Source organism: Barbatula barbatula, assembly GCF_947034865.1.
Source record: "Barbatula barbatula genome assembly, chromosome: 1".
NCBI classification, from domain to species: domain Eukaryota; kingdom Metazoa; phylum Chordata; class Actinopteri; order Cypriniformes; family Nemacheilidae; genus Barbatula; species Barbatula barbatula.
The window spans coordinates 32,243,224-32,265,363 of NC_136766.1; the positions used below are offsets into that span (position 1 = coordinate 32,243,224).

Here is a 22,140-nt window from a genome sequence, read left to right on the forward strand (position 1 = left end):
GAATTGTAGTCTAGAGCAAAAGATTCAATTACTTCGCCTGAGTCTGAAACCACAGCATAGCCACAAAGGTAGACACCATCATAGGGCTTTGAACAAGACCCATCAACATAGATGTGTTCCCCCCCATCCAGGGGCATATCCAACAGATCGACCATGGAAGAACAAGAGGTTGTCAGTTCAAAGATGCAATCATGATCAATAGTCAAATCTATAATGTCCATAACACCTAAAAGTCCAAGCAAAGCAGGGTTAATGCTTGCTGTCGTTTGTATGCTAAGATTTCTTGTTGCCAGCAGAATAGCCTCATACCATGATCACCTTTGCGCTGTCATGTGTTGTGTCTGCATGTTGTGTAAAATAGCGCCAACCTGATGCGACACGTACAATGTCATTGGGTGTGATAAAACAGATTTCTCCGCCATCTGCACAATCAGAGCAGCTGCAGCCACAGCACGAAGACATGCTGGCATACCTGTGACTATGTTATCTAGCTTCTTAGACAGATATACTACTGGTCTATATGCGGAACCATGCAGTTGTAACAGGACACCTACAGCTACACCCTCCGTCTCCCTAGCATGCAAGTGAAAAGGCTTGGTATAGTCTGGTAAACCCAGTGCTGGTGCTTTAATGATGGCTGCTTTCAATGCATCAAAATGTTCATCTGCCTCGGCAGTCCAGTCCAGACGTGTGTTGGGCGGAGTTTTGTGATCAATCAGACCTCTCAGGTGCCTATCATGGATCACACAGTCAGGTATCCACGATCTACAATAGTTCACTAGTCCCAGAAAACTTTGGAGCTGCTGTACTGTTCGTGGGGACTTAATGCTTCTTATCAGCTGAATCCTGTCTGTGGATATTGCTCTAAGGCCCTGCATCAGTCCATGACCGAAGTAATTCACCTTAGTCTTGACCCATTGCAGTTTTTCTTTCGAGGCCTTGAAACCTGCGTCCGCAAGCACATTGAAAACAATTACAGATGCTTTTTCACAGTCTTCCTCTGTCTCTCCCGACACCAGGATATCATCTGCAAACTGAAGCACACACACCGTTGATGGCAAATCAGTCATTCTTGCCAAAGTATTGTGTACTGCTGCCGAAAAGACAGCGGGTGAGTCTGCGTAGCCCTGTGCAAGGCGTGTCCATGAATATTGTTGCCCTCTATATGTAAAAGCTAACAATGGCTGAGTCTCTGGGTGTACCGGCACAGAGAAAAAAGCTGCACACAAATCAATGACAGTGAAATACTTGTGTGAGTAAGGTACCGAATTCATAACAGTCGGAACATCAGGCACAATTGGTGCCAACGGTATGATTTATTGATTGATAGCCCTCAAGTCTTGAGTTATTTGCCAGGTTTTTCCATCGGCTTTCACTACAGGGTTAATTGGTGTGTTGTATGGCAAATGTGTTGGTTTCAGGACACCCTGCTGGACAAAATTTTCAATCAAAGGCTTAATACCTTCCTCTTTATCTTTTGACAAAGGGTATTGTTTAACGTTAACAGGCTTAGTTGTTTTAAGCTTCGCTTTATATGGTTCCATATCAATGAAACCAGTGTCATCCTTGAACTGAGACCATAACAAAGGGTTAATCATGGAGTCCACCCGTGTAGGCATACTGTCACAGGAAACAGGCGTGTGTGAGCCATTTGCCTGCTCACATGTCGGTAATGGATCGATGGATGCCTGTAAACTGGACAGAAAAGAGAAAACAACTTGTTTTTTAGTAAATTTAATATCCATGCCCAATTTATGCATCATATCACGACCTAAAAGGTTTAGCGGAGCCCCAGGTATAATGGTAAACTTGTGAAAAAATGGTTTAACACCTGAAGCTTTAACCTCCAAGAGAGGTGTCACGTGACATGCGATGTCAGTTCCTGTTATTCCCACAGAGTGAATTATCTGGTTAGTTATAGGACCCTCATATTCTTTAGATGTCATTGACGAAGCATCTGCACCTGTATCAAGCAAAAATGTTTGAGGCTGCCCATTCACCATAAGGGAAAATCCTCTCCGCTATTTGAGAATGTTAAGGTCATCATACATAATTCTGAACTGACTTCACTCTGTGGGCACCCCTATGCTTGGTTTGGGTGCCATTGGGTATGATATGTGGCACCCGAGTTCTCGTTTCCTCGCTGTGGTTGACGTCTCCTATCATCAGAGTCATGCTCTGCAGGACGTGCTGGGGGCTGTGTATCCCCCGAGTTCACCTTAGTTTCATTCTGCCTTTGCAACTGCCAGCAGTCTCGTTTAAAGTGGCCCTTCCTACCACAATGGAAACATATCATATCTGACTTCCCCTTTTGGTGAGCCCTTGATGGTCTCAGCTCGGGTTAGACGTTTGATTGCGGTTGTACTTCCCCTTTTTCTGGTGCCCTGTAAACATAGCATGTTCTACTTTTACAGTGAAACCATCCGATGCATCTAACTCCCTTATTCTCTTTCCTAGAGCTTCTACGGTCATTTCGTGCAAATTCGATGTGGTGATTCTGATCAATTGCGCTTGCTTCGCATTCATGTTATTCAACATTGTGTTAATAAACAGAGGCTTTAATTAATTTGTCAATGGCAATTTAGAATCATCGGCCCACGCCCTCTGAAAGCGCACAAAAAATTCAGACACAGATTCTTTCGGTTTTTGCTTAGTACTGGCAGCAAACAATAAATCTTGTCTGCTTCAGAGACGTTCATCGAGAAAAACTCTCAATTCTGTGAAAAATGTGTCAACATTAACAGCTTTTTCCCAGAAGAATTCATGTGGGTTTTGCACCGTGCCACTGCCTGTAATTTTATCATTGTCGGGTGATAACGTGGGGCATTTTTGAACTATCATTTGTTCAGTTATATCTCCTTCGAAGTGTTCTCAATAAAACTGCCCTGAAATCACTCCCTGAAAAATGCGCATATTTTCCCACTTCTTGTGGGGACGGTAAGCTTTTACAAATTGATTCCATATCAGACATTTTTAGCGGTCTTATATTTACGTTATTACCGGCCCGAATCCAAACCATTGAATTCTGAGGTGCGCCCCGCGCATCTGTTTCAACCTGTGACGGTTTGACTGTCTTTTTTCCAGATCTTACGCTTTCACTCGCCTTGCGCTGTGCGCTCGGTCGAATGGTGTCGGAACGGATTTTCAGACAAGTTGTCTGCGACACAGGGGCTGACGGCAATGTGTCGGGCTGACAAAAAGTCGAGTATGATGGCGGCTTTTCAGATAAACATCGCTTTGCAACATAAGCAAGCATTTGTTTTTTCCCAGGACATTCGTCCCACACCTTTTTAAAATCTTTCCATACAGCGTAAGCTTTAAGCATGTATGTATAATCCCATTTCGGGTCACCCCATCCTTCTTTCACCATACTTTTTTCCGTCATCGGAAAATGAACCGTCCCTTGGATACGGCGTATCCATTTGCCGTGTCATTTTCTCTGACCACCCTGCGAGATTACTGACATACGGTTCGACATAAAAAACTTTATCATCATACATAAATGCGTTTGGCATTTCGCCAGGCAATGGTCTCGAAACCGAATTTCCCACCTTTCACTTCAAAAATTGCAGTAAAGCGAATAATGTGTTGTTTTTAACTTTTTTGATTTACATGTTGTTTAACCATACGTGTACTTTACGCTTGAAAAATTAACGTGTACTTTACGTGTATTTAACACGTACGAAAAATGATAAACCAGGAGCAGACACAGACACAAAGACACACAGACAAACAGACAGCCATCTATTAACACATATGGACAATGAACTAAATGAACAGAAAGGCTTTAATAGGGGAACATAATCAGTTAAAACAGAATCAGTTGAGGGACTAATTAACCAATAAGGAAATAAGGAAGACAAAAACAGAAGAACCAAACCTTTAAAACTATGACACTAATAATCTATTGTGCATGTGAGCTGTTATGTGGAATGGACAGAACCCAAGCGCAGGCAGCGATTTACTAAATAATAAAACTTTATTAAAACAAAGACCCTTGATGGGGAAAACAAGAACAAAATCAAGACAAGACTGAAAACTAAAACTACCCACAAGGGGGACAAAACAAACAAGGTCTTAAGAATAATAAACTATAAATCCACACTTGAGTCCAGGGAACAGGAACACGGGTAATCCAGACAGACTAGGAAGGGTAAATGAGCAAAGTGTGCAAAATGAACCGACAAGAGACAGAGGGAAACTGGGGCTTGATAAAGGGAAACACTAACAAGGACTGATGACACAGGGAGGAACACTAAGGGAAAGCTAACAGGAGGATTGCACATGGCAGGTGAGGGGACTGAAACACTAAGGGAAAGATGGACCAGGGCTGGAGACCAGACTAACACTAATGGACCGCTAACCGGGGAAACAAGGGGGCGGGACTAAAGGCCGTGACACCGGAGAGAGAGCATGGCTTCTCAAACCAAAACAATGCTCTTTCTCCACACAAAACACATGGGACTGACATGATCCTGCCACAAGACTCGAAAACCAAGACAAGGAGAGGCAGGATCATGACACTGAGCTATCTTCTCAGTGACACCAGTTTTTTTATTTAAGAATTGTAAAGATTAGTTATATTGATGACCAACTTAAGCATAGCCTGCATGAATCTGTGTTCTGTCAGTGCTTGAGAGGTAAAGTATGGGAACAAAACAGAACACTTGGATTGTGGCAAAGAAACCCTATATACAATTTTCCCTTTTTTGTACTAGACATGGCGATTAATGACCTGTTGGTTGCAGATAGCCATATGCAGATGTTTTTGCAAAGGTCTCTGCCATGACCACAGAACCACTTTAGTGTGGCCTCACTCAAACCAGTGTTAGGATGGTTATGACCCAAAGTATTGAAATGATATGCTTCAGCTGACCATTCAGATGGGACCAGCCATCAATGACATCAATATACTATGTCACTTTAAATGTATACTGACTCTCCAATTTTTATATTGTTTGTTAAATGGCTAAATAGAGGAAGTAAAGTCTACATTGATAAATATGTATAGTGTTCATATGGCTGCTTAATTATATGAGTTTACATACTGACATCTGTTTTCCACTTTTCCACATCTGTTTCATCTTAATTTTGTTTCATTAATTAACAATCCAGCAACTTAAAAGGGCACTGAGAGGGTAACAGGTTTCTTAAAAGGCCCTGACAAAGTTTTACAAACAAATGTTATCTGAAAAAGGCATGAGTGGAGTAAAAGCAAGTCATTTTCATTTTTGTACAGAAATAATATTTATTTATCTACATAACAATAATAAATAAAAGACAAGAAAAGACGAATAGATAGAAGTATCCATAGCATGTTTAATTTTGGTAGCACAGAGTCTATAGGAGCCCCCAGGTGTGCGGAAGTGGTTTGACCCAATTCTTAGGCAGTCAATGAGGTTGACCCGTTTAAACTGGAAACTGGCGTCTAAATCACGCATTGTACACGTACATTTTTCACGCCTAAAGTACACGTAATTCGCGCGTTTTTGACCCTTTTTAATCTTTCCATAAATACACGTACTTAACGTGTTGTTGACGTGTTAAAATTCGCGCGATTCTGACCCTCTTGGCTTTCCATAAGCTACTCTTGTCTTCTTTTTAGTCTTCGACAAACAAGTCTCTTCCCCGGTGTGGGCTTGGCCCACAATGATGCACGTCTCTCCGCAAATGGAAAAGTGGGAGGGACTTTGACGTCATAAATGTGAGCGCAAGTCGGCTTTCCGTGAAAATGAACTAAACTGAACTGGAAGCGTTTAAACGATCTCTTCAAAACAATATATTTGAACCTTTTAAACAAATACGTGATCACAGCTGGTATCCATCAACAGGTAACATGGTGCAAAATTATGATCATTTAAATTAAATGAAACTTTAATCTATCATGTAATTTAGCAGGTTAATTTTCAGTAAAACGTTCACTGTAACTTGTGTTGTTGGTAATGTATCATAACTACACTTTGTTTATACAGTTAACAACGTGGAGATCAGATATGAAAGTTAGTAAATCGAGTTGTGTTGTAACTGTTTACTTTAAAGTTTTAAAGACGTGCAATGGCAGAATCTTCACCAACATCACCAAAACGGACCAGGAGAGATGAACCTTCAGGTAAATACGAAATGGTTAAGCATTCTTCCAAATATCTTTCTCTTGGAGGTTTTTCATGTTTTGGAAACATTCAAAATGTCCAGTTTTTCAAATGTTTTAAGAAGGTTCTTAACTACAGAGCGACGTTTCAATGGATTTCAACAAATATCCTTAGATTGGATTATTATTTACATGCCACAATAACTGCATTTTAAAAGCACACGCTTAGAGTATGTGGATAACACATATGATACAACAACATCAAGGACAAAATTATCACCATGAAGGTGACTTTTGTTAGCTGGGAACATTAAAACTAAATAAACCTGGACATTTTTATGTTTTTAAAAACGTGAAAATCCTCTAAGAATCATTCTTATACTAACTTTTGTTAGCTGGGTAGAAACATTACAAATCTCAGCAATAAACATTCATGATTTCTGTCTATTTTCAGCTCCGTCCTCGTCCAGTGTTTCTCTGACGGAGGAGCTTCAGTGTCCTGTGTGTCTGGATGTGTTCAGGGATCCAGTCAGCACTCCATGTGGACACAACTTCTGCAGGAGCTGTCTGAAACAGTGCTGGGACAACAGTCACATCTACTCGTGTCCAATGTGTAAAGAAACATTCAGTAAAAGACCAGACCTCAAGATCAACACAACATTCAGACAGGTTGTGCTGCACTACAAAGAAAAGATCAGTGTGAGAAGATCTGAAGTTCTCTGTGACATCTGTGATAAGAGAAAGCTAAAAGCCGTGAAGTCCTGCCTGATGTGTAAGGAATCTTATTGTGAAAATCACCTAAAACTTCATGAGAAAATTTGTTCAAAGCAACACAAACTGATGGATCCTGTGGAGAATATAAAGGACTATATATGTCAGAAACATGAGAGACCTCTGGAGTTCTTCTGTAGAGATGATCAGACATGTGTGTGTGTGTTTTGTACTGATGGAGACCACAAGACTCACAACACTGTTCCTCTAGAGGAGATGAGTGAAGAGAAGAAGGTTTGAGTCAATAACAACATTAAAACATGATTTAATAACCTGTTTACCTGTGATCAAATGTGTCTGTGTGTTGCTGTCTGCCTATAGACTCAACTGAAGAAGACACAGACAGACGTTCAGCAGATGATCCAGGAGAGAATCAAGAAGATTCAAGACATCAAACACTTAGCACAACTCAGAAAAGTAAGTTGAAGAGAAGAAGTGTTTGTCTTAAAGATGATGAATAAAACATGATTGTTTCAGAGAAACACATATGAGGAGAAAGCAGCTAGTGTTGAGGTCTTCAGCGCTCTGATCAGATCCATTGAGAGATGTCAGACTGAGCTGCTGGATATGATGGACGAGCAGCAGAAAGCAGCAGAGAAACAGGATGAAGATCTCATGAAAGATCTGGAGCAGGAGATCACTGAGCTGAAGAGGAGAGACAGTGAGCTGGAGCAGCTCTCACACACTGATCTTCTCCACCTCCTACAGGTCAGTCTCTCTCTCTCCTTTAGTTTTTAGTTTATTATTTAGGACCCTTGTTATTTTAATACAAATACTAGATTTTGAACATTGTTAAAAGTGCTATACATAAAACTGAATTGATATTCTTTTGCTTGTTTTTGGCCACATGCTTTCCCCTCCCTCAAAGAAGCATGTCAAACCCACCCCATCAGGTTTAAAGTTCACTCATGCAACGCCACTTTTATTTACGGCGTCATATGGCAAGACTGCGGAACAAAAAGTTTTCGGGCGCCTTAAAACGCCATTAGATACGGCATTATAGACGGCTTTTCGCATGGTTTTTATGGCTTTATGGATTTGCAACACTGTATTTTGTGGCACAAATACTGTTTAAAAGAGATGTAAACTGGTTTAACCTATGTAGTAATTTGACACCATCGGCTTGCCATACTGAGGCTTTGACGAGCGCGCGCAATTCTCTCTATGCTATCGCAACTGCTCAACATGCTTGCTCGTCGTGTTAACTTACGAGACTTTGGGGGCGGGGCAAAGGCAGATTCCTCCGATCCTTTGATTGGTCACTTTTAACTAGCACTCACCTACGGTCTCCGACCTGCATCTTACCCGTTGTACAGAAACGTCACCATTTGGCATTACATGATTTTCAGTTTTTAAACGGTGTTATGTATGCCCTTGGCTTTGGATCTACATATTTGGCATCTTAACAGGAATAAAAAAATTAAACAGTTCGGTATGTGTATTCATAATTGCTTTTGTGTTTGTGTTAAATTTCATGGATGTTTAAACAGTTTTTATCAGTGCCGCTGCTAGCCATTTTGGTGCCTTAAGCATAATTCCATTATGATGCCCCCTTCGTCTCCAGCCCCCCCCCTTCGTCTCCAAACAACTTTTTACTAATTGTTGAATTTTATCTTAGTTCAGGCCAAAATAGGTTTTTATATCAGTCAAGCTATTATGTTAATGTCTGTTTTCTAACTTTGATAAAATCCAGAATTATCTGTGTTTTTTTGTTTTTACAATACCACACAGTAAAATTAATCATCTCTTTATTAATCACTTAATTGCCTCATCATCTTCAACACTACATCAGTGTTACTTTAACACTCTGTAGAGTTGGACCATATATACTCTGATTAGTGTTGATTTAACAAAGGCCATTTTACTGTGCATGGATGATTTTCTACCTTTGAATTTATATAGTTATGTGCAGTATATAAAGGCTAATTGTTTTTTTTCTTTGTGATGTCATTATTAAATCTTAATATGTGACCCTGGACCACAAAACCAGTCGTAAGTCGCACGGATATATTTCTGGGAAAAGCCGAAAATACATCGTTTGGGTCAAAATGATCAAATTTATTTTATGCCAAAAATCATTAGTATATTTTTTAGATTAGATTAGATTCAACTTTATTGTCATTACACATATACAAGTACAGTGTAACGAAATGTAGTTTAGGTCTAACCAGAAGTGCAGTTAGCAAGTGCAGGATATACAGTTAGAATAAATACAGAATACAATATTGACAAAATATTATACAGTTATGAAAATATTTTACAGTAGGTATGTTCTATGAAAATATGGCAGTAGGTATGTACTATGAACAATATATACAGATGACTATATACTATGAACATTAACACTATGAACATTAATGTACAGGTGGATATGAGCAGATAATAATTTAGACTAAACAATAGTGCAAGTGATTTAAGTGTGCATAGATTATTGAGGTGAGTTAATGCAGTTGTTGAAGTAACAGTGCAGTGGATGAGTTAATGCGGTTATTAAAGTTACGGTGCAGTATAAGAGTTAATAATAGGTTGCAGTCCAGAAGATGAGTCAATGCAGTTAATAGAGTTACAGTGCAGTAGATTAGTTAATGCAGTTATTGAGGTTACAGTGCAATAGATGAGTAGATGCAGTTAATAGAGTTACAGTGCAGTAGATAAGTTAGTGCAGTTATGAAAGTGGTCCATTAGTGCAAATGAGCATTCAGTTAAATATTTCAGATGTGCAAGTGAGCAGTATAGAGTGCAAATGATGCTGTGCGTGTGTAAACAGTCCAGTAGAGCAGATAACATGAAGTACTGGTGTGTACAGTTCAGTCATGCATGCAGCCCTGTAGTGCAATGTAAACGATGTTATAGCAGCTTGGAGTTCAAGGTAAGAGAGGTAGTGGAATCAGTGGGGGACAGAGTTCAATAATGAAACAGCTCTGGGAAAAAAAGCTGTTTCTTAGTCTGCTGGTTCTTGTCTGGAGGCACCAGAAGCGCCTACCAGAAGGCAGGAGAGTAAACAGTCTATGAGCGGGGTGAGAGGAGTCCTTGAGAATGCTGCAAGCTCGACGCAGACAGCGTTTCTTTTGGATGTCCTCAATGGGAGAAAGTGTAGTCCCTGTGATGCGCTGTGCTGTTTTCTCCACCCGCTGCAGTGCCTTGCGCTCAGCAACAGAACAGATCCCGTACCAGACTGTGACACAGTTGGTCAGGATAGTCTCTATCGTGCAGCGATAGAAGTTCACCAGGATAGTTGAAGACAGTTGGTTCTTCTTCAGTGTCCTCAGAAAGAAGAGATGCTGGTGAGCCTTCTTGACCAGGCATGAGGTGTTGGTGGTCCAGGACAGGTCCTCCGAAATATGAGTCCCCAGGAACTTAAAACTGGAAACACGTTCAACAGCCATCCCATTGATGTGGCTGGGGTCGTGTGTGCCTCCTTTCGCCTTCCTGAAGTCCACGATGATCTCCTTTGTCTTGGAGGTGTTAAGGAGCAAGTTGTTGTCTGAGCACCATGTGGCCAGGTGCCGGACCTCCTCCCTGTATGCAGTCTCATTGTTGTTGCTGATGAGACCAATCACTGTGATATCGTCTGCAAACTTGATGAAGGAGTTAGATCCGTTTACAGGCCTGCAGTCGAGTGTGAAAAGGGAGTAGAGAAAGGGGCTCAGTACGCAGCCCTGTGGTACACCAGTGTTGAGGGTGGTGGTGGTGGAGCAGATGTGGCCTAACCTAACAAGCTGAGGCCTGTTCGTCAGGAAGTCCATAATCCAATTGCAGGTAGAGTTGTTAATGCCTAGGTTTCCAAGTTTGATGATTAGCTTGGAAGGGATGACGGTATTGAAAGCAGAACTGAAGTCTACAAACAACATGCGTGCGTAAGTGTCCTTATTATCCAGATGTGTGAGCACAGAGTGCAGCACCATGGACACTGCATCATCCGTGCTCCTATTGTTGCGATAGGCAAATTGGTATGGGTCCAGTGTGGGTGGTAGGGAGACCTTTAGGTGTGCCAGGACCAGCCACTCAAAGCACTTCATAACAATGGGTGTGAGTGCTACAGGGCTGTAGTCGTTAAGGCATGTCGGGTTCGAATGTTTTGGGATGGGCACAATGGAGGTGGATTTAAGACATGCTGGAACCACTGCTTGGGCGAGGGACAGGTTGAAGATGTCCGTGAAGACCCCAGCGAGCTGCTCCGCACATGCCTTGAGTGTGTACCAGGGATGCCGTCTGGGCCAGCAGCCTTGCGTGCGTTGATCCGGCTTAGTGCAGTGTGAACATCAGTGGAGTTAAGTGAGATGATTGGGTGGTCAGCAGAGGGTGTGAGCTTGGTAGCTGTTTCCTTATTGTCTCTCTCAAAGCGAGCATAAAAGTCATTAAGCTTGTTCAGGAAGACTGCATCTGTGGCTATGGGGGTGGAGTGTTTGGGTTTGTAGTCACTGATGGCCTGGATGCCCTGCCACATGCGTCGAGGGTCAGAATTAGAAAAATACTCCTCTAGCTTCAGCTTGTAGCAGTGTTTGGCCTTTTTGATGCCCCTCTTCAGATTTGCCCTGGAAGTACTATAGGCCTGTGCATATATTAAGTAAAGATCATGTTCCATGAAGATATTTTGTAAATTTCCTACCGTAAATATATTAAAACATCATTTTTGTGAGCGGATCCCTCATTATCGTGAACAAAAAATGGTCCGAACATGCGCACAAACTTAACTCGCTGCTGTCCGCTCTATGAGAACTACCCATTCATGTTTGGTATCTTTGTAAAGTTTAGAGTTTCCGCTTTCAAGTTCATCTACTCTCTTCTATGTCATTACATGGGTAAGCCAATCGAGAATGTTAAAACAACCCTGTTTCTTCTTAGCAACGGCCTGCTATAGCGTCTCTATTGGCTGCCAATGTTGTCACGTGAGCAGCGTACACAATCCGTCATGATCGCTGTTCAAAACATGGATTCTGAAATAGCGCGTTTGCTCAATCTAAACGCTAATGAAAGCAATAATTTAACGAACCTAGTAAATGATTATTTTGCAAATAAATGAGAAGATGATACCGAATGTCCAGAGACCGGCTTGACAAAAGAGAATGCCCCGGAAGACGACGAATTTAATCAATGTTTGGATCACTTCGACGCCGTTATGGAAAATGATGCCATGAAGGAATACAAAGTTTTCACTTCATTTTATATGTTCCTGGTAAATGATTTTTTTGAAATTTTGTGTTTATAAAGTTTAAGTTGTGGTAAATCAATGGTGTAAGTTTCATTTATTTCCCATCATTAGTAATATGCGTTGCTAAGGACTACTTCTGGAAAACTTTAATGAGGATTTTCTCAATATTTAGATTTTTCCCAACCTCAGATTCCAGAATTTAATATGGTTGTATCTCGGCCAAATATTGTCCTATCATAACAAACCATATATCAATAGAACGCTTATTTAGTCAGCTTTCATGTGGTGTATAAATTTCGAAAAATGTACCCATAAGACTGGTTTTGTCGTCCAGGGTCACATATTGTTTCTTGTTGATAATTGTTGTAATTAAGTATTTTCAGAATACAATATAGATTTTTTTTTTCTCTCTCTCTCTCTCTCTCTCTCTCTCTCTCTCTCTCTCTACCTCTCTCTCTACCTCTCTCTACCTCCCTCTCTCTCTCTCCCTCTCTCTCTCTCCCTCTCCCTCTCTCTCCCTCTCTCTCTACCTCTCTCTCTACCTCTCTCTGTACCTCTCTATCTACCTCTCTCTCTACCTCTCTCTGTACCTCTCTCTCTCCCTCTCTCTCTCTCCCTCTCTCTCTCTACCTCTCTCTCTCTCCCTCTCTCTCTCTCCCTCTCTCTCTCTCCCTCTCTCTCTACCTCTCTCTCCTCTCTCTCTACCTCTCTCTACCTCTCTCTACCTCCCTCTCTCTCTACCTCCCTCTCTCTCTCTCCCTCTCTCCCTCTCTCTCTCTCCCTCTCTCTCTCTCCCTCTCTCTCTCTCTCTCTCTCTACCTCTCTCTCTACCTCTCTCTCTACCTCTCTCTCTCTCTCTCTCTCTCTCTCTCTCTCTCTACCTCTCTCTCTCTACCTCTCTCTCTCTCTCTCTCTCTCTCTCTCTCCTGCTGTAGGTTGACTCATCCCTGTACAGACCTCCACACACCAAGAACTGGTCTGAGATCAGTATGAAGACTGATGTGAGTGTGGAGACTCTGAGGAGAGCTCTGACTCAACTGCAGGAGACTCTAGATTACAAACTCACTCACATTGGTTGGTGAAAATTACCTATTATTAAAATATGTGGTATACTACGTACAAAAAAAGAGATCTTCATAATATATAACAATAAAAACATTGCGAAACAAGGCCTAACTGTTACCGTTTTTAAGATTCTTATATAAACTCTTGATGATGTTTATTGTTATTAGTGTTGACAGTGTTGAGGAGGATGCAGCAGTTTGCAGGTACAATGTGTGATCTTCACTGTTCTCAATAATACTTTACACACACATACTCACCTCTACTATTATAAACACATCAACATCTTTATATTGATTCATATTCTCTGATCTCTCTTAGTGGGTGTGACTCTGGATCCTGATACAGCTAATCCATATCTCATCCTGTCTGAAGATGGAAAACAATTGAAACTTGGAGACATAAAACATGATCTTCCAGATAATCCAAAGAGATTTGATTGTGCCTTTGTTCTGGGTAAAGAGGGATTCTCTTCAGGGAGATTTTATTTTGAGGTTCAGGTGAAGGAAAAAATTGACTGGATTTTAGGAGTGGCCAGAGAATCTATTGACAGGAAGGGAATGATTAGACTGAATCCTCAGAATGGATTCTGGGCTGTGATTCTGAGAGATGAGAAGAATTATAAAGCATGTGCTGGTCCCTCTGTCTCTCTGTCTCTGAGAGGGAGTCCACAGAAGGTGGGGGTGTTTGTGGATTATGAGGAGGGTCTGGTCTGTTTTTATGATGTGGAGAACAGATCTCATATCTACTCTTTCACTGGTCAAACTTTCACTGGGAAACTCCTTCCTTTCTTAAGTCCAGGTCTTAATGATGAAGGTAAAAATTCAGCCCCAGTGATCATTTTACCTGTTCATTACAACAAATAAATGTACACAAATGATATACTGTAAAATACTACATAAATTCTAAATCATGGGGCGCTAGTGAGTAGCGAATGGAGTAGATGTCACAATCCTGCTCTAGGGTTCAGGTTTTTCTTGTCTAGATCATGGCAGTACCCACGTGTTTAGTGTGGAGATAGACATGGCATTGTTCTTCCTTCTCTTCTTTGTTGCCCCCCTCTTATTTCCTCAATACTGATAATAAATAATTTCTTGCCCTGCACCTGTTCCCCTCTTGACTTGGTTCCCTATTTAACACACCCAGGTCACGTACCTCTGTCTCCATGTCCTCCCTGAAGTCCATCCCTGCAATACCCAGACCTCCCCGGATCTCAGCTTTCCCATGGTTTCCCCCCTGTAATCACTGCACCTCCAATACAACAACATTGTTCCTCAGTCTTGCCCTTGATGGGTATCCCCAGGGATTGTTCTCCCACCCTTTGCCTCAGCCAAGCCTACCCCTACCATGCGCCCCAGAAAATCCTGCCCGCTCTTGCCCTCGGACTGTCACCACAATTTTTTCCACAGCATATGTTTTCCAGATCTTTAGGAGACGTCTTACAGACGTACCTTTGCTAGATGGCATATGGATAGCTAAATGTATTAGTTACTGGTTATTCAACGTGAAATAAAAACCAAATAGGACAGAATGTGTCTTTATATGACAAATGGTTTTCAAAGAAAGATAAATAACAATAGCTCATAAACACTGCACAAAATTAAGGCAAAACGGTTTAATTCTTTCTAAACCTGTAGCAATATTTACATGTCTTACAATGTATGTGGGAGAGACCGCTGTGTGTCATGACTCTGCCGCATCATGTCATGTTTCTCTTGGTTTAGTGGCAGGATCATGACAGAATGTCATGTTTTGTGTGGAGAGAGGCATTTATGGCCCTTTTGGCCTTCCATACACTCTCTCCGGTCTCGTCTCTGTTCCCATCCTCTCGTTACCTCGTTATTGATTAATGCCCTACACATGTTCCCCTCTTGATTTATTCCCTTATTTAATGCCCTTGTGTCTTCTGTCTTGTGCTGGTTCATTGTGGTTTGTGAGGGGGAGTTCCTGTGTTGTGTTGGTTTAGTCATGCGTAGTTTATGTCAAAGAGTTAATTTAAGTTTTGTTTCAGTGTAGTCAGTCCTAGTCCTGTCATGTTATTGTACCCATGTTTTGTTATGTTACCCCCACGTGGGTCTTTGTTTTGTATTTATTTATTAAATATCTGTTAACCCCTTACCCGCTGTCTGCACCTGGTTCCTCTGTCCGTGTCTCACCACTCGCGTGTTTCTACTAGAACAGTTTTGTTTGTTTTGCATAAATAAGTTGCCTCCTTGATAAGGTTGCATCATGAAAAAAACAATGTTCAGTGTTTTTGTTAAATGTGATATTTTTTCCATTCACTTTTGTTTTTAAACTATGTGAACCTTGCGCAATCTAGGGATAGTTTATTGACGTATAAACATGAATAATTTATAAGATCTACTGTACACTGAAACTGTGTGTATAAACTTTCACACATTTACATTTAGTCATTTAGCAGACGCTTTTATCCAAAGCAACTTACAAAGAGTCCGGGGAGCAATAAGCGATATGTCATAAAAGAGCAATAGTACAATAGGTGCTAATACAAAGTTACTAGTTTCAACAAAAGCTAGACCCCTACCTGTTGAGAGAAGGTTAGAATATATATTTTTTTCTTTTTCATTTGTCTGATATATGAGGTATACACACCTCATATATCAGATTCACATCACAAACAAATATTAAACTTTGGACAAACTTTAAAATATTACTGCTATTTGTTACAGCCCATTTTAAATTATATTTTGCTTTGGTTCAAGCGTTTAATTTGATATTATTTACAATATTTATAATACCAAAGCCAAAAGGGTGAAAAGATTATTTATTATAAAGACCATACGCTATTGTCCTTTTGAAATAACCCAATATTAAACTTATATTTACTATTAAACCCAACGATAGCTTTTGCATTTAAACAAATGGCAAAAATAGAATTATGTTACTGGCAATTTAATATAATTATCCCAAGGTTGTATTTATGATCAATGCTCAATTCAATTCAATTTTATTTATATAGCGCTTTTCACAATTTGCATTGTTCCAAAGCAGCTTTACAGTGGAAAAACGAAAAAACCCCAAAAAGGGTAAAACATGCTAGATGGTGTTTTATATAATAAATTCAATTATTCTAGTAAGTAATATCTAATGTCAGCATCTCCTGGTGGTTTATCTAGCATATTTGCATTAAGTAGCGCATTACAGTAGTCAAGTCTTGAGGTCATAAATGCATGAATAAGCTTCTCCGCGTCAAAATTTCTTAGGTGGAAAAAGGCTGTTTTTGTGACATTTGAGATGTGATTTCGAAATGACAGGTTGCTGTCTAATATAACGCCTAGATATTTTCCTGTGTTTGTTGGAGTAACAGTACATCCTTCAACTTGCAGTTTAAAATCAGAAATATTTGGTTTGCTTGTCTTTGGTCTGATAAGTAATATTTCTGTTTTATTAGAATTTAGAAGAAGGAAATTACAGGTCATCCAATGTTTTATATCTTCAATGCACTCTGCCAATTTGGATAGCTGGGAGGAATCATCTGGTCTTGATGAGATATATAGCTGAGTATCATCTGCATAGCAATGGAAGCTAATTCCATGTTTTTTAATAATCTTTCCGATAGGCAGCATGTATATGGAGAACAGCACGGGTCCCAGAACCGATCCCTGAGGTAATCCATAATTTATTCCCCATTTAAATGGTCAAATTGATGTCTTTCTGACAAGTAAGATCTGAACCATTGTAGTGCCTGTCCCTCAATACCGGTATAATTGTGTAAGCGATCTAGAAGTGTGTTATGGTCTACGGTATTGAACGCAGCACTAAGGTCAAGCAGGACCAGGAGTGAGATGTTACCTTTATCTGATGCTATAAGCAAGTCGTTTGTAATTTTAACGAGCGCAGTTTCTGTGCTATGATGCGATCTAAAGCCTGACTGAAATTTTTCGTGAATTTTGTTATTTTGTAAGAAGGAGCACAACTGAGTGCACACAACTTTTTCAAAAATTTTAGACAGGTATAGGAGATTTGAAATCGGTCTATAATTTCCTAGTTCGTTTGGATCTAAGTTTGGTTTCTTGATTAGAGGCTTAATGACGGCCATTTTAAAGGATCCTGGGACATGGCCTAGATTAATTGACGAGTTGATAATGTTATAAATGGGTTCAATTGCGACAGTTAGTAACTCTTTTAATAATTTAGTTGGTATGGGGTCTAATAAGTTGTAGGTTTAGAAGTTGCAATAAGTTTAAGTTTAAAGTTTAAAAAAATTAAATCGCTTTGAGGCATAATATATATATTGGTTAGGTCGGCTCCGTGAGATAAAATCAGGTCTAGTGTATGATTAAATCGATGAGTGGGTCCTTTAATGTTTTGTATTACCCCAAAAGATTGTAGTAGTTCTGTAAACGCCACTGCTAATGCATCGTTAGCGCTATCTACGTGGAAATTAAAATCTTCGACCATTAGTATTTTATCAATGTTAACCAATAGGTCCGATAGGAAGTCCGCAAACTCTTTCAGAAAATCAGTGTAGGGAACAGGGGGTCTATACACCTTAGCCAATGTAAAAGAAATCTATGGTTTTCTACTTTTGTTAGGAATAATTATGTTCAACGCAAGCACTTCAAATTATTTAAATTTATGCTCTGTTCTCTGAGTTACAGTAAGAAAGTTTCTAAATATTGTAGCGATGCCGCCACCCCGACATGGCTCATGCATATAACAGTAGCTTGGTGGGGTGCACTCATTTAGACCGATATAATCATTTGGTTTAAGCCAGGTCTCGGTAAGAGAGAGTAAATCAAAACTGTTGTCCGTGATCATTTTATTTACACGAACTGCCTTTGAATTTAGTGATCTAATATTAAGTAGGCCGAACTTTATAAATTGGTTTTGGTTGTTTATAACATTGTCTACAGGTTTAATCACATCAGATTTTTTCTCTGACTTTTGCCAAAATTTTTACTTTGTAGTATTATTCGGGGGACAGATACGGTCTCTATATTTTTGTAAACAGTAACATTTATAGCAGTTGAGGCGCACATACGATGGTTAAAGTTTTGACTTACCTGAGGGAGACTAACCGGAGGGAGACATAGTCAACAGGTGCGTAGCGCCTTCGAGATGTTGTCGGACAGGAGAGCCTCTCCGATGCTGCTGGGGTGCAGGCCGTCGGGGCGGAAGAGCCTAGGTCGCTCCCAGAACAGATCAAAATTATTAACAAAGTGCAGCTTCTGTTTAATACACCATGACATCAACCATTGATTAAGCGAAAAAAGTCTACTGAACTTCATTCCCTCGTCGGTAGGTAGGCTGTGGTCCTGATACGATGATCCTCGCTGCAAGCGATGGGTTGCGTACCGTCTCGATCAGACTCCTGAAGTCCCTCATCAGGATCTCCGACTGCCGCATCCTGACGTCGTTCACTCCCGCGACTAGCACGACAGCTCCGACGTTAGCGTTGTCCTTCGGGATCACAGGTACCTGCGCAGACACATCAAGAACACGAGCGCCGGGAAAACAATGAGTGCGCACCTTACCTTTAGTAGATGTAGCGCGTATTTTCCGGGATCGAGTCTCCGATGATCACAGCGTTGCATTCGGTCTCACAGAGGGCGGCAAAGCGGTTCCTGGTCGGGATCTCGAAGACCGGTGGCGGCAGCTGAGTCATCTCACCGGTCCTGGCTTGCGCCTTTCGGCGTGGATGTGCTGGTGCAGGAGTGAAGTCCATTCGGGCTGATCGTGTTCTCGAAGCCTGGGCTCTGTGCAGAGAAACACGCGGAGTAGAAGTGGAAGAAGTATTATAATCGTGATGAAAACTTACCGCGGATTTGCGAGCTTCAGCACAGGATGTTTCCAGCGCCATTATACGTTATCGCTGCCGTGTCTGCTTCTCAAGTAAATCCTGGATCTGCTTCTCCACAGCCTCCAATTCCGACTGAAGCGCAAGCGTTTCCTCATCTGCACTCAAAGGTATAAACATGTCTGAAGCATTAGCATTAGCCATTAGTGATGTAATAATGAGAACAGCGAGTTAAGCAGTATGCAGGCTGGTGATGCTAATAACCTAAGGGTAACACAGAAGGATCCGATAAAAATTATTTATCAGTACGTTTAACAACGATTTTTTGTTTATGATATACTTAAGGATAGGTTTCACCCTCGCTTAATAACAATTTAAGACACAATTCTTAAAGATGTAACAATAATTATTAGATTTGAAAGAACTCCCGCTCAAACCACGCGCTCTCAGTAAACTCTCAGCAAACAGTATTTCAATGCATTTGCAGTACCAATGTATTGCCTTCTGGTCAAAGCAACATTTCAACATAATTATATCATACCAAAGTGCCAAAAACCTACCAACAGAACAAAATACTAAACCCCAATAGCAAACAAGCGTAAAAAAACCCGTATAACGTGGGGTCAGTTGTGGCCTAATGGTCAGAGCGTTGGGTTTGTTATCAGAAGGTTGCCGGTTCTAATCTCAGTGCCAGCAGGTCATGACTGAAGGGCCCTTGAGCAAGACACCTTACCCCTGATTGCTCTGCAGTAATGTGCCACTGTATAAAAAAAAAAAAACTACTTGTAAGTCGCTTTGGATAAAAGCGTCTGCCAAATGAATAAATGTAAAATGTAATGTAAATGTAACAAGCATTGAATCGATGTTAAAATTGTCAATGTTAATGGCATTGAGTCAATATCACTTATGAACCCACAATAAGTGTCTCGAGTCTCACCGCCATCTGAACCACTCGTCCAGTCTGCAAGCAGCCCCTGTACCTCAACGCCTCACTCTACTACGTGTCTAACTGCGAGGGTGAGAGGTCGTTTTCTGTTTTGAAACGAGTTAAAATGAGCAGAGGACCACAATGTCACAGACACGGCTCTCTGCACTTTCGCTCTTGGCCATCGAACATGAACTTGTTAGTGCCCTTATTTGCTATATTTTAAAAACACAGTGTACTGTGCGTGTCGTCTCATTTTTCAGCTTTTATCTTTTAAAATGTGCTTTGAAATAGTGCACATGTGATTAAGTTTTTATATCTTGCTATCAATGCATAGATGATACAAAACAATTATTTTTATTTTCATTATATGTTTATGAGTTCTTTTTTGAATGATTATCTATTTTAAGAATATATATATATATATATATATATAGATTTTCAACTTTTAAACACAACAATTTCTCAAATAAACAAAAAAGAAAAAATGGACATACATACAAATAAAACATTATCGTTTCTCCACTCAATTAGATCAGTAAAACAATGGACAATTTTTGATGCAACAATCTCTGTGACAAAATGATATCTCCCTTAACAAACCCTGTAGAGAAGATAGAAGAAATGCTGTGACACCCACTGTATTAAGTAGTCTAAAGACACATATTCAAGAATAACTCTTCACTTTTTACTCCATTAGTTGACATGTCAGATGAGATTCTGTGAATGTGATTTTTGTTGTGTCTGTTTCATCAAAAGTATTAAAGAGAAGACGTGCAATGGATGAATCATCAAAAACATCACCGAAACCAAGAAGCACCAGGAGAGAGAGTATGGGTGAAACTCCATGAGTCAATCACTCGAATTGAATGAATAAACACACACTGTATTTTTTACCAAAATGTTGTTACCAAATTTTACAATTGTTCCACATAATGTACAATTAGTGTGATTATTTACAATAATCAGTGTGAGAAGATCTGAAGTTCTCTGTGACATCTGTGATGAAGTAAAGCTGAAAGCCCTGAAGTCCTGCCTGATGTGTCAGACCTCTTACTGCGAAACTTGAATGAGAAAATGAGTTTAAAGAAACACCAACTGATGGATCCTGTGGAGAATATAAAGGACTATATATGTCAGAAACCTCTGGAGTTCTTCTGTAGAGATGATCAGACGTGTGTGTGTGTTCTGTACTGATGGAGAACACAAGACTCACAACACTGTTCCTCTAGAGGAGATGAGTGAAGAGAAGAAGGTTTTGAACATGATTGTTTCAGAGAAGCACATGTTACAATGAATACTCTTATACAGAACAGGTTGGATGGTCACACAAGGATGGTCCCCAAATTACCTCAGCAGAGATGAGTGTTCACATACATCCACAGCACAGCAAACCAAATTGAAGAACAAAAGAAACACCAGCAAATCATAACATAACTTCAAAGGAACACCATAGTGAAACACTCTGCATATGGTTAATAGATGGCTCATCTCTGCCTACAGCACTTTACCTTCCATCCTCGTGGTACTCACACAGTGAGAGGAGTTAGACAGAAAACAAACAAAACAAACAAACAAAAAAAATAATAACTAGTCCGCCTGGGCCTCCCTACTAGGCCGAAATACCCTTCTTTACCGGGCGGACTAGAGGAAACATCATCATACATCAACTGAAAAACAACCCCAAAAATAAAGACATAACAAGAGCAAGGATTAGGCCACACGAAGTCGAAATAGCCGTTGCCACACTGCAAAGCAAAAAAACAAACCACTTTATTATATTAAAACCTTGTCCCGCGTTCTCTAATCATACACCCCTCCATACCCGTATAACTAGTCCAATGAGCCCCGCCCATGTATGCCCTCGCACACGGCCGCGCACAAACACTTCGCCGATTCCGGCATACACATCCACCTACTTCCGACGTCACCAAACTACAATATACAACACATTAAAACTTTATCCTATTAAAACCAACATCCTATACACCACCATAATCAGATGGGTTACCTTTTCGATGTTCCCCTCGAATGTTGCACAGGACCCGTCTACTCTGCAACAACATCCACGAGAGTCGGTGTGTCACCCTTTATTCTTGCCGGCCAGCAACAGACACCTCACAACTCTTTCCTACCGGCTGCCTTTATCCCTCCAGCCACGCCCCTTCTCTTGATTAACTCCTCCGGTCGTACCTGCTACACACAGATGAGGAGAAAGCAGCTAGTGTTGAGGTCTTCAGCGCTCTGATCAGATCCACTGAATTTAATTGATTTTTTTGCTTATTTTTGGCCACATGCTTTCTCCTCCCTCAAAGAAGCATGTCAAACCCACCCCATCAGGTTTAGAGTTCACTCATGCGACCCCATGCAGTTAAGGTCCC

At 40.6% G+C, this 22,140-nt stretch overlaps 1 protein-coding gene across 1 annotated transcript; it reads left to right on the forward strand.

The window, feature by feature from the left end:
- Nucleotides 1–5,684: 5,684 nt before the first annotated feature.
- LOC306906915 (E3 ubiquitin-protein ligase TRIM39-like) lies at nucleotides 5,685–15,305 on the forward strand. The gene is made up of 8 exons (XM_079478652.1): nucleotides 5,685–5,831; nucleotides 6,040–6,109; nucleotides 6,543–7,093; nucleotides 7,181–7,276; nucleotides 7,337–7,567; nucleotides 12,947–13,085; nucleotides 13,244–13,279; nucleotides 13,395–15,305. Exons 2-8 carry the CDS (start codon nucleotides 6,055–6,057, stop codon nucleotides 13,937–13,939), a joined length of 1,653 nt encoding a protein of 550 aa, XP_079334778.1. The 5' UTR covers nucleotides 5,685–5,831; nucleotides 6,040–6,054; the 3' UTR covers nucleotides 13,940–15,305.
- The last annotated feature ends 6,835 nt before the right edge of the window (nucleotides 15,306–22,140 follow it).

Coding starts and splice junctions, on each gene's coding strand:
- LOC306906915 (XM_079478652.1), top strand. CDS start 6,055: ATGGCAGAATCTTCACCAACATCACCAAAACGGACCAGGAGAGATGAA. Junction 6,110..6,542: donor CAGGAGAGATGAACCTTCAG/GTAAATACGAAA, acceptor GTCTATTTTCAG/CTCCGTCCTCGTCCAGTGTT. Junction 7,094..7,180: donor AGATGAGTGAAGAGAAGAAG/GTTTGAGTCAAT, acceptor GTCTGCCTATAG/ACTCAACTGAAGAAGACACA.